Source organism: Helianthus annuus, chromosome 17, assembly GCF_002127325.2.
Source record: "Helianthus annuus cultivar XRQ/B chromosome 17, HanXRQr2.0-SUNRISE, whole genome shotgun sequence".
In the NCBI taxonomy this organism is placed as follows: Eukaryota; Viridiplantae; Streptophyta; class Magnoliopsida; order Asterales; family Asteraceae; genus Helianthus; species Helianthus annuus.
The window spans coordinates 16,537,557-16,551,912 of record NC_035449.2 but is presented as its reverse complement, the minus strand read 5'-3'; the positions used below and the strand labels follow the sequence as shown (position 1 = coordinate 16,551,912).

General features: G+C 35.4%; 3 protein-coding genes across 6 annotated transcripts; 1 reads left to right on the top strand and 2 right to left on the bottom strand.

Annotated features, from left to right (window-relative positions):
- Positions 1 to 25: 25 nt before the first annotated feature.
- LOC110926121 (putative nuclease HARBI1) lies at positions 26 to 2,905 on the bottom strand. 4 transcript variants are annotated; one of them, XM_022169867.2, is made up of 4 exons: positions 2,809 to 2,905; positions 2,321 to 2,401; positions 434 to 1,546; positions 28 to 308 (listed from the first exon to the last, which is right to left on the bottom strand). In XM_022169867.2, exons 3-4 carry the CDS (start codon positions 1,518 to 1,520, stop codon positions 148 to 150), a joined length of 1,248 nt encoding a protein of 415 aa, XP_022025559.1. In that variant the 5' UTR covers positions 1,521 to 1,546; positions 2,321 to 2,401; positions 2,809 to 2,905; the 3' UTR covers positions 28 to 147. The 4 variants fall into 4 exon arrangements, with proteins under 4 accessions (XP_022025561.1, XP_035842621.1, XP_022025559.1 ...); XM_022169868.2 differs by lacking the exon at positions 2,809 to 2,905 and adding an exon at positions 2,525 to 2,732; XM_022169869.2 differs by lacking the exon at positions 2,321 to 2,401 and having other exon boundaries at positions 26 to 308; positions 2,809 to 2,899.
- A 2,111-nt stretch (positions 2,906 to 5,016) lies between these two features.
- On the bottom strand, positions 5,017 to 7,519 carry LOC110923772 (zinc finger MYM-type protein 1-like). Its single transcript, XM_035986150.1, has 2 exons — positions 6,272 to 7,519; positions 5,017 to 6,012 (listed from the first exon to the last, which is right to left on the bottom strand). Exons 1-2 carry the CDS (start codon positions 7,517 to 7,519, stop codon positions 5,017 to 5,019), a joined length of 2,244 nt encoding a protein of 747 aa, XP_035842043.1.
- A 1,494-nt stretch (positions 7,520 to 9,013) lies between these two features.
- LOC110926122 (phosphoribosylformylglycinamidine cyclo-ligase, chloroplastic) lies at positions 9,014 to 13,736 on the top strand. The gene is made up of 9 exons (XM_022169871.2): positions 9,014 to 9,115; positions 10,623 to 11,044; positions 11,654 to 11,748; positions 11,822 to 11,923; positions 12,016 to 12,075; positions 12,234 to 12,406; positions 12,700 to 12,802; positions 12,885 to 13,043; positions 13,266 to 13,736. The coding sequence occupies exons 2-9, from the start codon at positions 10,714 to 10,716 to the stop codon at positions 13,425 to 13,427; spliced, it is 1,185 nt and encodes a 394-aa protein (XP_022025563.1). The 5' UTR covers positions 9,014 to 9,115; positions 10,623 to 10,713; the 3' UTR covers positions 13,428 to 13,736.
- The last annotated feature ends 620 nt before the right edge of the window (positions 13,737 to 14,356 follow it).

Below are 14,356 nucleotides of genomic sequence, written 5' to 3'. Positions count from 1 at the left end.
CATTACAAGACGATTACCCAAATAGATGCAAACTTAAAGTAACAAAAGTTAAGCTAATAACTTTTGATCATACATAAATAATTATAATGATTATCACTTAACATGTTTCTAACTCCAACTTATAACATTCACTAAACTTGACATTGGTTAATGTTGGGAAAATCGTAGCCATTGATGTTCAATTAGATCTTCTTGAAGCTGATGATGTGCCAAGCTATCTCTAATATGAAGACGCCGTTGGATAAAGTCCATAATCTCAATTGTATGAGTGCGCGACAATTCGGGGAGATCATCGTCAAGTTGATCATCAGGGGCGGACCTACATAGTGGTCAGGGTGGGCGGCCGCACCCCTTGAAAAAAAAAATTTAGTGTATATTTTAGGCAAAAAACCCGATCGCACCCCTTGAAAATATGGTTGAACACCTCATCCGCACTCTATGTTAAGATTGTCATCATCATCACGTTCATCTTCAATGATCATGTTATGAAGAATAACACATGCTTTCATTATACTTGTCAGTACCTTCGCTTTGAACATTCGTGAAGGTCCTCGAATTATTGCAAATCGTTGTTGAAGTACACCAAAGGCTCGCTCGACGTCTTTTCTTGCAGATTCTTGTGCTTTTGCAAAATGTTTATTCTTGTCCCCTCTTGGTGATGGAATCGTCTTCACAAAAGTTTGGCACTTAGGGTAAATACCATCTGCAAGGTAATACCCCATAGTATAATCGTGGCCATTTACTGTGTAATTGACTGGAGGAGCACACCCTTGCTCAAGTTCCGTGAAAATAGACGACCTCTCTAACACGTTAATGTCGTTAAGTGAACCGGGCATACCAAAAAATGCATGCCATATCCAAAGATCATATGAAGCAACTGCCTCCAAAATAATAGTGGGTTCACGAATGTGGCCAATGTACATACCTTTCCAGGCTGTGGGACAATTTTTCCACTTCCAATGCATACAATCAATGCTTCCGAGCATTCCAGGGAATCCTCGTTGATCCGCAATAGCAAGTAATCGAGTAATATCTTTGGTGTTTGGTGACCGTAGATATTCAGCTGAAAAAATACTTACTATCGTTTCACAAAATTTTTTGAGGCTCTCCATTGCGGTGCTTTCACCGATGTCTATGTATTCATCCATGAAATCTGTAGTAACCCCATAGGCCAACATTCTAAGTGATGCAATTATCTTTTGCATAGAAGATAAACCAAGTCTTCCGGCATTATCTCTTCTTTGGACAAAATATGGCTCGTTAGCCACTACCTCATTTAGAATACGGAGAAATAGAGGACGACTCATCCGAAATCTCCGACGAAATAGATTTGCGGAATATACCGGATTTTCAGCAAAATAATCGCGATACAGACACTCATGTCCTTGAATATGATCACGTCGAATGAACTTACGACGTTTGCGAATACATTGTCCTTCGACATCCTCATTAAGATCATCATCGCTATCTTCTGAAGAAGATAAGTATGTCAACAATTTACGAAAGAATGTACGCACCATGTGATCAGACGTGCAATTAACTAAACCTGTCATTATACATATAATAAGAACAGGAAAAAAAACCCAAGAAAGTACCATTCCACAATTTATAAGTCAAAACACAAGCATTAATGGAATTAAAGAACAAATTCAATGATGCATAATTTGACAGTAGGCACAAATCGAATGCATTCAGTAAGATGCATAACTTGACAAAACTCTCCATATTGTCAAAAGTATTGGTTCAGGTCCCAAAACACACACACACTGAATACGCGCTCACTATGTGTTTGTAAATATGCAGAAGAATAAAAATGGAGTTATTGCTCCTTTAGTGCTTGAAACATATACATATAGAATTAAAGTGTACCATTGAAAAACTGATGCTATCCTATTTAATAAACATATAAACATCACGTGTAAAAACTTAGTCCACATCCCCTCAAAACCAGGTCAAACCAAGACCAAGACTGGGTCGACTGACCCATTAAAACTCACCGCTAGTGATCTGTATGACCCGCAAATAACTTTTGCAATTACCAATCTTCTGCAAGTATCTAACTACTACTAACCAATATGAAGAATTTGAGAAAAAGTAACACATTCGAGTTGTTTTCATTAACCTCTACAAAGGACATTTGTTATTAGTCATTTTTATCACTAAGTAAGGAATTGAACAAACTGAATACATAAAGCCATAAACCATAGAGAACAAATAATGCAACACTCACAAATAGATATCCAAAGGCCTGGATATCTACATCATATCATTCTCAACTTCAGATTAACATACTGATTATTAATAACATGAATAAAAATACCTTAATTTAAGGCCATGGAGGGGGGAAAGCTTAGCGAATTAATTGAAAACAAACAACAATCGGATGCAACTAACAAATCACCTGCAAAATTAACAATATTTCCTATTTGAAGCAGAAAACAAATCATAAGTCTTATTTTTGAACTTGCATCTAATTCCGGGAAAGTGGAAACTACACATAAACACAGATAGTTCACAATTATACCACTTTTTATGACAATTTGATTCTTATTTTCGGCTTAATCGGGTGGGTTAGCATCAAATCTTAATAAGTAGAGTTGAATCATCAAATGGTCACCATCATCTAGCATCTATTCTTCACTGTTTTCAGCTGCAGCTGATGAAGACACACAAAAACTAGGGTTTTCCAAGTTACAATTTACTAAACATGAAATCAGTCATCCACAACCCTACTTCATCCAGATACATTATACAAACAAAAACAAAAACAAAAACAAAAACACAGAGGGAGAAGGAGAAAAAACGAACCAAAAATTACGAAGAAAGATCGATGCCGATTGGGCGCTGTTTCTCCATTGTGGGAGAAGAAGGATTTGAGCGGTGAAAAGTATTTGAGCGGGGAAGTTGGATACCGGATTAGGATGGCCACCCTCTCGTAACTCACAACATCCAATCAAGTTCACCATGTCCTCAACCATTATTCAATCACTCACAACCTTTTTAGTGAAAATGGTCTCATCACCTTTTTTTAGTGAAACACACCCAACCCATTAAAAATATAATGCGTTTTATGTTTGACGCGTGATCCATTAGAGTGGCGGTGGTGTTTTGTATAAGAGCACGCGTGATATATGTTTATCACGGAGCCACCCCGGGTGGCCTAAGGGGTGTATAGTAACTTTTTACATTTTTAAACTTTAAAGATTGAGGTAATTCTAGTGAGTTTTTAAAAGTTCATATTCCTTATGAAAAGTATTTTTTTTTTTTAATTTTAAAGGTTGGGGGTAATGAAACAGGGGTATCTAGTGAACTTTTAGAAGTTCTATTTTTCTTAGATAAGGTATTTTTTTTAATTTAAAGTAATTTTTTAAAACTTTTAAAGTTTTTTTTTCTTAAAGAAAATTAAAAAGGGAAGGTATGGTGGATAGGATGTGAATGATCTAAATATATTTGAGAGTCGTGCCATTCACATTTTCCTATTGATCTATGTGTACAGGGCTCCAAACGAACCGTGTTCGTTTGTTAAGAAATATGTGTTTACAAACTGTTCATGAACACTTACCACAAGATTTTATATTCGTGTTCGTTTGGTAAGGAAATGAATTTGTTCGTATTTTTTTTTGTTAATTTTAGGCACCGAACATTGATGGACACAAATGAATACAAACTAATGTTCATTAAAACAAATGAACACAAACAAGCGTTCATGAACAAATACATAATACACTGACGCTTATTAAATATTTTATTTGTCAGAATAAGTTTCTAAATAAAACATAAAAACTAAAAATACTATGAACTATCGAACATAAACGAACACGTTACCGAACATTCATAGACATAAATAAACGAACGCGGCCTATGTTCATGCTTGTTCATTTAACTAAACGAACGAAATTTCTTGTTTGTGTTTGTTGGTTTAATAAACAAACTTCCCGCCAAATGATTCACAGACTGTTTGCCGGACGTTTGGTTCGTTTGCAGCTCTATATGTGTATGTGTGAATTCGGTATTAAGATTATGAATGTGTTAGGTCCAAGAGTTTTACGCTTATCTTTATTACGTTTATTTATGTCTATTTGGTTTAGATTAGCATTTGGGCTTGGGCTAGGCCAATGGGGTAGAGGCTCCTATAAATAGTCATGTCTAGATTATTAGTGGTAGAGCTTTCCTATTCTTGTAATCATGTAGCCCCAATAGAGAACCTTGTACCCGGCAATCCTAGGGATTGTGTGCAAGGTTCTCGAAGATCATACCAGACAGTCCTTGAGACCGTGTGCGATCTAAGCAGCGACAGTATGGTTTGTAATGAAAAATATCTTTTTGTTCATACGGTTTGATCTTATATTCCGCGTTCGATTGAATCGTCGAGTGATGTCACGGGTTTTTCAGGACTAACAGAATGTTGCATGAAATGGCTTATCCAATGAATTGGAATTGCTTTATACAGTGTGCATAAGGTGTACCTCACGGGCTAGACATCACAACATGATATGTAAAATATTGTAGAGCACACGAGGTTCTTTAAGGCGTTGCAAAAGAAAGAAAAAAGACAATGTTACGAGACTCGTATACACGTAGTCACATTGGTGTGAGGTGCTCCTTATAAAAAGAGGATAACCTAAACCAAAGTGACCTTCCACATGTCCGAAGCTCCTCACCTCATAGTACAACGATCTCTTCACCATGTTGTGCCACATTTTCAATTGTGTACGTGTGTTTGGTAGAAAGTGAAACAAAGAAATGATAACCGTGAAAGCAAAAAGAAGACGTGTAGAAAGTACTCGTAACATGTGTATATCGTCAGGGCCGTCTCCGAAAATCCCAAAAAAAATTTTGGCCCTGTTCGAGATAAAAAATTTGGGCCCTATTCGCAAATCTTCATATAACATAAACTCATCAATCATTCAATTATATAACTAAAAATTCATAATACTACGATAATTGTTATGAAATAGAGAAAACAAATTAACAAAAATTGTATAGCAAAAATGATCAAAGTATCGAACTTACTTGCTAAGCAAACAGTGTGGTTCTCCTAGCGTTTTTTGAAGCAAAGCTCTCGATCAACTCCTTGTAATCCATAGTATCTAATATTTCACTTTCAATAGATATTGTTGCCAACCCGTTTAGCCTTTCTTGTGACATTGTAGAACGTAAATAGGTCTTCAACAACTTCAACTTTGAGAAACTTCTTTCCGCTGATGCAACGGTTACCGGAATTGTCAACAACACTTTATATGCATTTATAGCATAAGGATAAGTAGTACTGCGTTGGAAGATATAGTCTAAAACGTCAAAAGGGTTGTCAATGTGTCTCGGTAAAAATGTAGTAATCAACTTCAACTCCGTATACAATTCTTTAGCATCAATATCCGATTCTCCTTCATACTTCAATGCATCTTCAAGGCGATAACAGCACTCCTTAAGCTTGGCTTCATCAAGAGTCTTCAACTTTTTAGGAAACAAAAACCCAAATATATTTTCGAATTTTTGGTATTGTTCAAATCTTGTTTCAAGTGAAAAAATAGCTTGATCAACAATACTTAAAAAATAATTTACTCTAAAATCCTCCTCGGGTGAAAATGTTACTTCTTCTACACTTGACGATTCATCAAATTGTTTTTTCCTATATATCACACGTTTTTGACGAAATTCCGCATTTACACCTATTTCATTTGCAATTTCTCTAGCTTCATCAAGTGCCTTAGAGAACCCCACTTCTCTATAATTCTTAAAGAATTTAATTAATTTGTCTACTTCATCAATAGCAACATCAAGGACAACATCTTTTGCTTGCAACCGTTTGCTCACCACATTCACCTTTGATAATAATTCAAACCAAATGACAATTTGTGCCAAAAATTCAAAATCACCAAGTTCATACTCTTCTAATGATTTAGCTTCACTTATGATTTTAGCATCTCTATTCGTCCCCCTAACTTCTCGCAAATCCTTTCTTACATCTCCAAGTTGAGTTCTTATAGGCTTAATACTATCTATACGACTTTCCTAACGAGTCGTAGACGATGATTTAAGAGTTAATCCTTTATGATTGTCTTTCAAAATTTGCCACCTATTAATAAAATGGGCAAAGATAGTATATAACCGTTGTATTGTTCCAAAAAATTCCTTAGACTTAGTAATTGTGTTATCCATGTCACACAATGCTAGATTTAGACTATGACAACCACAAGCACTATAGAAAGCTCTTGGATTTTTTTTCTAAAAATCTAGTTTGAACTCCTTTGTTTTTTCCTCTCATGTTTGCCCCATTATCGTAGCCTTGACCACGCATATCACCAATATCAAGATCTAGCGACTCTAATTCCTTACATGTTACTTCAAAAATTCCTAAACCCGTGGTATCATCAACAACCAAAAAACCTAAAAAGGATTCCTCAATGGTCACGGAACTAGAGTTAAAATTCACATACCTCACAATTATGGACATTTGCTCTTGGTGACTTGTATCAGGCGTGCAATCGAGGATGATGGAGTAATACTTTGCTTGCTTAACCTTCTTGATGATTTCGGTTCTAACTTTATCCCCTAATAATTGTATCAACTCGTTTTGAATATTGTGGCTAAGAAAGTGTACATGGCACTCATCAATCAAAACTCGGCGCACATGTTCTTTCATAATCGGGTCAAACTCTTCCAACATCTCAACCAAACCCAAAAAGTTTCCATTGCCTTTTTGAAACAACTTCTCATTTGACCCACGAAACGCTAAGCCATATTTTGCAAGAAACTTCACAAGTGCAACAATCCTTAAGATGACTTGTTTCCAATAATCTTTTTCTTTTCTAAATTGCTCATATGCCGATTTGTCAATTGTTTCATTGCATTTCAACCGTTGGTGCAATTCAAACCATTCATTCATATTCTTGAAATGTTCTAAACCAACTTCATGTTTTTTAAGTCTACCACTGACATGTATCCAATCGTTATAACCTTCATCATCCAACCCACCTTTCGGATGCCCCGTTCTAAAAACTTTACAACAAAAACAATAGACTTTGTCAAGTTTTTTCGAATACACTAGCCATTCTCTATCGCACGTCTCCCTATTTGATAGAATTCTGGTGTACATGGTATTAGAAAAATGTCTTCCAAATTTATCCACGGGGCCCTTAACAACATCCCTATCTCTTTTTGGACATTTCATAACCAACTCTTTAATCATGTCATTACTAAGCCCACCCCAATTTCTAGGATCAAAAATATCAATATCCGGAACGGGATTAACATTATCTTCACCTGCGTTCATGTTGTCTACATCTACGTTCATATTGTCTTTGCCCACATTAGCTTCTTCATCTACGGTAGCATTAACATTGTCTTCACCCACATTATCATCACCCAAGTTAGAACTAGAACTTTGAGTTTCTTTTGAAAAAAACTTGTGTATTCGGTTTTGTTTTACTTCGTCCGCCTTTCTTTTCTCTTCCTCTAGCTTCTTCCTCTTACGTTTTTGATGGCCGGATAGGTGTTTGTATTTAGGAACGGGAGGCATAATTTCTACATAAACAACAGTAAACTAGAAATCATTCAATCATTCATTATTCATAACAGTAAACTATAAATCATTCAATCATTCATTATTCATAACCGTTTAATCAATCTAATTATCTAAATAAACAACATTTAAACTAGAAATCAGACTCGAAACAACAGTTACTGAATTCTGAAATCTGATTATCTGAATCTGAAAGTGAAATCTGTTGAACAGTAACATCATTAACCTGAATGTTATTTCAATGTTCGTTATTCGTTAGTCACTTAATCTGAATGTTTTTCAATTTTCGACAAACAAATAAATAATCTGAATGTTATTTCAATTTCGACAAACAATAAATTAAAAAACTTGGAACCTGCGGATGTAACATCAATCGACTTATCGACAAACAAAACTCAAAAGACAACAAACATAAAGCATTCAAATACCTGAATTGCGATTCGCAGGGCAGGTGCAACACTGCAGCGGCGTTTGATGACTCTGACCAGAATTTAGAAATCCTGCTGCAACGTTTGAACTTTGATCGATGACTTTGGTCTTTGAATCTTTGATCAGAAATCCTCGCACAGTCGCACGCAACTTTTGATTTCCCTGCAGGTTTGGGCCTATAATCAGGTTTTGACAAAGTTTGGGGCCTGTAAAAAATTGGGCTAATATATATAAAGAAAACATAAAAAAATTTGAGCCCTTTAATTATTTGGGCCCTGTTCTCAAGCACACTCTGAACACCCTTATAACCGGCCCTGTATATCGTTGACCAATGAAGTACACAAGCTAGCAGCAAATGTGAAAAAAAAAAAAGTCTGTTCCAGCCAAAATAAATACACATAAAAACTCCAATGCAAGGCCGGCCCAACACTATGTTCAAGCTAGGCTTGGGCCTAGGGCCTACAAAATTTTGGGGCCTCCATTTAAAAGAGCAATATATAAATTTTTATAATCTAGATATTAAGAATATTCTGGCCATTGTAGAACATAACTTACTTGTAGATTAATGGTAATGCTTCTGTTTTATAGGCAGCTGACACGGGATCAATTCCCACTTGGATCATTTTATTTGTTTTTTGTTATTCTGTTTCCATGTCCACTTGAGAAACATGTAGTTTAAAAAATTATTAAAAAGGCTAGGCCCTCATATAGTTTATATTATAACCAACTATAGGTAGTTTTCTACTATAAAAAAATAGAGGCATATACAGGAGATTACAGGGTTTTCTTTACCTTCACAATCTAGGATTAAAAACATATAATGTTATTTTTTTTATGAAAAAGGCCCCGATTTTTATTATCCGCTTTGGGCCTCCAAAAAGCTTGAGCCGGCTCTGCTCCAATGTTCCTCGTTATTACTTTTTTTAAAGTTATATATAATGTTGGATACAAAATTTTCCATAAAAAAATTTAAGCTATACGATCAATAAAAACAATTTTTTCCCATGAAAAATGTAGTTATGGGCTTATGGCCCAAGTTTTTGGGCCTTTGAGACTTTCATCATCTAATGTGATCTACTAAACTTAGGGCTTGAAGCCCTTAAAAAGTCTGCGTACAATTTCCTCCTTGTCTTCTGCCGCTGGTCTTCTGCAGTTCACGATCAGGTATGCCTTCAGCTTTCTCATTTCAAAAATCCCTTTATCTTCTCAGTAACCAAACGGTTGTAGAAATAACATTATTTATCGTACTGTCTGATTATCGCTTATGAACAAACATTGTACAATCGGGTTGCTTCAAGCGTTGTGGTATACGAGTTCATCTTTTTATTTGACTTGCAATTGTTTAGCTCTGCATGCAACAAAATTGATTCAGTCAGAACTATACCAATTTGTTTGACCAATCAGTTTCTTGACTTTTTTTTCAATGTTTTAAAAACCGGTTTTTAAATTATATCGGGTTAGGCTCAAATGGTTCAACTGAGTTGTACCGGACGATACAGCGGGTTGACTAATTAACTCTATAAATCCATAAAGTACAATTTTAGCTCAAAAAATAATCCAAAACTACATCATTCTGATAAAAAAAAATATTCTAAGAGTTAACCTATAATTAAAAAATAATCCAAAAATTCACTATTGGTAGTTTGGTACCTTTTTGGGCGCTAGGTTTTACGAAGAAGGTAAATCGTCACTTTTTTGGGCGCATAAAATATTAAGGGGGTGTTTGGCTAAGCTTTTCCACACCTCCTTATAACTTATTGACTTTTACAAAAAAACTAATAAGGAGAAAAAAAGTGTTTGGCAAACTCAAAAGAACTTTTTAAAATGACTTTTTTGTATAGGAAGAAAAAGTCATTTTTAAGAACTTAGGGTATTGTGACTTGTTGGCATCTGGTCTAACCGGTTCAATCGGCCGGTTTAAACTGGTTTTTAAAAGCTTGTTTTATTTTTGCTGTAATGTCTCAATAAAAGTCTACTAGGTAAAATTGGGGATGATACCACAGGTCAATATGGGCCATCAAGTACCTAAATAACCTAACATCATGGTAATTTTATTGGCATAAAGTACACTATTATGGCCACCTTCTTCACTAACAATTCATTCAGGCTAGAGGGTATGGTGATGGTCCTCCCTTGGAGGATGATCCGCCACGTAGGCGTCACATCATAGTCCTCCCAAGGATGGTCCATCCCACAAAACTAGAGGGTATGGGAGGATGGTCCTACCCCACCACTTTTTTTATTTTTTTTAAATTTCTATGCCCTATGTACAAGTATTGAAGCCTAATGTACAAATCAGAAACAAAGGGGGCCCACCATGTTGGATTGTCCTGGACGTCCATATCTTGATGTTGAAGACGGGGGGGGGGGGATTGGGTTGACGCCGGCGCCGGACTGAGACGGGGTGGGGGGACGGGACCATACCGTGCAGCCTCACAATAGATATATGAGTTTTACAAATAAAACTATTTATGATTTGGAACTTTTACTTTCATAACTCAGGTCAATTAATAAACTTGTCTACTTTATTTGTAAAGTCGGGTTATAGGGTTCAGTTATGCAGGTTTGGGGTTTGATTAAAACCAAAATATATTTTGCGTAAATTTGCTGGATTCAGAAATCTGTCTATTTTGTCTGTATGTTGGGTTCATAAATCTGTTTTTTTTTGCAGGCATACAATCGTTTCCTAGTTTATAACAGCGACGACTTATTTTTAAGACTAAGTTTCTCTACCAAAGGTTTTGTCAACATATTTCGTCATTATGAATGCTACTACGGTTGGAGCGAATCTGGAAGCTTCTAATTACGCTGTTAGACCCTCTTGTCAGAAACCTAATAGTTCTTCCGTTAGTGGAAGCACACACAAGTTTTGCTGCTTGTCTAGGAGACGCACAACATTATCACTCACTTCAAGGAAATCAGAGACCAAACTTTATTCGAAAAGTAAAGTTGTATGTATGTCTAGCAGCAGTCAAGGTGCAGGCCTTACATATAAAGATGCCGGTGTTGATATCGACGCTGGATCAGAGCTTGTAAGAAGAATTGCGAAAATGGCACCTGGAATTGGAGGTTTTGGTGGATTATTTCCACTTGGTATGGTTTATTAACTATGATTATTTTTTACAAGTGAAATTTTTGAATTTGAATACCACAGGGACAAAAATTGTAATTTATTCTTTAGAGTAAAATGCCATTTTCGTCCCTGAGGTTTGGCTAGTTTTGCGACTTTCGTCCAAAGGTTTGAAACCTTGCCATTTTCATTTGGCTCGTTAACTCCATCCATTTTTCTCCGTTAAGTCAGCGGTATGTCCGTCTTTTTTGTTAACTATAAGGGCAATTTGATCTTTTCACTTTATGTACAAGTATTAGCATAATATTCAAGTATTCACTTAAAGGACAATTTGGTCTTTTTCACTTTATGTACAAGGATCTAGCATAATGTACGAGTATTCACTTAAAGGGCAATTCGGTCGTTTTCACTTTATGTACGAAAAATACCCCTGACCTAACGTATAAAAATGGATGGAGTTAACGAGCTGGATGAAAATGACAAGATTTCAAACGTTTTGGATCCAGATGCGAAAACCACAAACCTTTGGTCGATAGTCGCAAAACTGGCCAAACCTCAGGGACGGAAATGGCATTTTACTCTATTCTTTATTATACGATAACAAGTGTAACATTTTTCGTTTTTGTGAACAGGGGATTCATATCTTGTAGCTGGTACAGATGGCGTGGGAACTAAACTTAAGCTAGCATTTGAGACGGGAATCCATGATACCATCGGTATTGATTTGGTATGGTAGAATTTACGTCTATTCTAAATTATTTTGAAAACATGTCGTGGTTGCTAATAAAGTTAAGTTGTAGGTTGCAATGAGTGTTAATGACATCATAACTTCCGGAGCCAAACCTTTATTCTTTCTTGATTACTACGCTACAAGCCGCCTGGATGTTGATCTTGCTGAAAAGGTTTATCCCCTTGTTCTTTTATGAACTTGTTATCGTTAAACTATAAATCGTGGTTATGACGTTAATTATGTGATATTAATTCTTTTTTTCAGGTTATAAAAGGAATCGTTGATGGTTGTCAACAATCTGATTGTGCTCTTTTGGGCGGAGAGGTAATTTCACTACAAATATTGAATGTTGTTTATTGTTATATGTTGTAGTTAATACAAGCATAAAGAAAACTTTGACAATGTCTTTCTTTCATTTCAATTCGGCAACTTAATTTGATGCACTTTATATTCGGTTAAATTTTGTTGTTTTTGGTTTTCAGACCGCAGAGATGCCAGATTTTTATGCTGATGGTGAATATGATCTTAGTGGTTTTGCGGTTGGAATTGTGAAAAAAGAATCAGTTATAAATGGGAAAAACATTTCGGTTGGAGATGTTCTTATTGGCCTTCCATCCAGTGGAGTTCACTCAAACGGTTTTTCGCTTGTTCGAAGGTTAATCACTCATTTTAACAAATTTCACTTACTTTATATATATCTAGTGTTTTGAAACGTCAACTTGCTATTATAAAATTTAGAAGGATATATATATGAAATTGCCCAAAAATACACATGGAAAATTTTTTTCTACCCATTTTTTTGTGACCTTTTCTTTTTTGATTTTGCCTGTGTTACCCCATATATTGTTAAAAAAAAAAAACAAATAGATAAACACAAACAAGTCGATCCATTTATAAGTAAACGGGTCAAAATTTATTCTCACATATGTTGTCCGAATATTGTTTTAGGGTGTTAGCTAAAAGTGGACTCTCATTGAAGGACAAACTCCCTGGTGAATCCATTACATTAGGTGAAGCTCTAATGGCGCCAACCGTAATATATGTTAAACAGGTAATCAACTGTTCCTGTCCTGCCTTTTTTTTTTTTTTTATAATATTCATTATTTAGTCTCATTTTTGGCCATGTTAATTAGGTGCTCGATATTATCGGCAAGGGAGGCATTAAAGGAATAGCCCACATAACAGGCGGCGGTTTTACAGATAATATCCCTCGTGTCTTCCCTGATGGTCTCGGGGCTCGTATTTATAATAACTCTTGGCCCGTTCCTCCTGTTTTCAAGTGGATCCAAAAGGTATAGTTTTGTCAGATATGATTTAAAACACACTATTTCGAGATAAAGAAGCTATTCAGAAGGGGGTAGCGGCGCAGCTTGTTGCCCGTCTACCTGCCATTAGTCTGTAATCGTCTCTGTTTTAATGAAAAATTCTCCAATAGTTTACCATTAAAAAAAGAAGCTAACATTCACATTAAACGCATAATCTTTTAAACTCGCTTTTGAATGGTTATTTACTAGGCCGGAAGTATTGAAGATGGTGAAATGAAGCGGACATTTAATATGGGAATCGGGATGGTTCTTGTTGCTAGCAAAGAGGCTGCTGAACGGATACTTAGTGAAGGCGAAACAGCATATCGTATTGGTGAGGTCATAAGCGGTGATGGTGTAAGTTATCAATAATCGGCATTTTAACGACTTGATTATCATGACCCCCCTCCACCGCGGTACGAGGTTCACTAACATAAAGTTTATGGTGCTTGTTTAGAGCATCTTACGTTGTAATTTTGGGAACTGTTTTTTTTTCCTTGGGAAAATTTTGTGACTCTAAAAGAGTTGTACTCTGTGTGTGTGTATTTAGCTGTTAAACCGAACGGATTGCTGAAGTGAACCGGTTCTAATAAGTTTTGGATTGAAAACCAAACTGAATATTATGGTTGGTTCTTGCCCGGTTCATCATAAGAGACTAAACCGCTTTCCAATTTCTTTGAAGCCTAGACCTAAAGGTAGAGAACAAAAAAAAAAAAAAGATTTTGTTCTTATTTTGTTATGATTATTATTTAAATATATGACAAAATACCTTTATAAAGGCGAAAGCAACTGCAATGTTTAGAATAATATTTTTATTGTCGTATTATGTTAAAAAGTTGGAAGACCATTAAACGAAAAGAATATGAATAAGATGCAATGATGCATGTTTATTTGAAGTTTGATTTGATATGTTATTTTATATTAAATTTAACGTAAACGAACCTTGATTAAATTGTTTATGTTTTTTTAAATACTTTTGATTTATTTTCATCTCACATGTTTGTTATTAAATTATTTTTTAATAAATATAATATTGTTTAGACTAAACGTATTATGTCATCCAAAAATAAAAGAAATTAAGCTACTTTGACAAACGCGTCTAATCAAACCATTAAGCTACTTTGATTACGAACACAACGAATAGCATATAATCTACTCCTATATGATGTCAATAATATCTAATCTACCCCATGCCAAGAATTAAACTATGATCTCAAGAACCTGTCAAAACTAGAATGACGAATGTAGTTACTTTAATGGCTTATAAGCTACTTTCATCTTTATTCACATATCCATGGATG

Excerpts from the sequence above, each read along its gene's own strand:
- LOC110926121 (XM_022169867.2), bottom strand. The coding sequence starts at position 1,520 with ATGGTGCGTACATTCTTTCGTAAATTGTTGACATACTTATCTTCTTCA. Across the intron at positions 309-433 it reads TGACAATCTTAACATAGAGT|ATGATCAACTTGACGATGAT; the intron begins GCGGATGAGGTG and ends GGTCCGCCCCTG.
- LOC110923772 (XM_035986150.1), bottom strand. The coding sequence starts at position 7,519 with ATGCCTCCCGTTCCTAAATACAAACACCTATCCGGCCATCAAAAACGT. Across the intron at positions 6,013-6,271 it reads GTCAAGGCTACGATAATGGG|GAAAGTCGTATAGATAGTAT; the intron begins GCAAACATGAGA and ends ACGACTCGTTAG.
- LOC110926122 (XM_022169871.2), top strand. The coding sequence starts at position 10,714 with ATGAATGCTACTACGGTTGGAGCGAATCTGGAAGCTTCTAATTACGCT. Across the intron at positions 11,924-12,015 it reads ATGTTGATCTTGCTGAAAAG|GTTATAAAAGGAATCGTTGA; the intron begins GTTTATCCCCTT and ends TCTTTTTTTCAG. Across the intron at positions 13,044-13,265 it reads TTTTCAAGTGGATCCAAAAG|GCCGGAAGTATTGAAGATGG; the intron begins GTATAGTTTTGT and ends GTTATTTACTAG.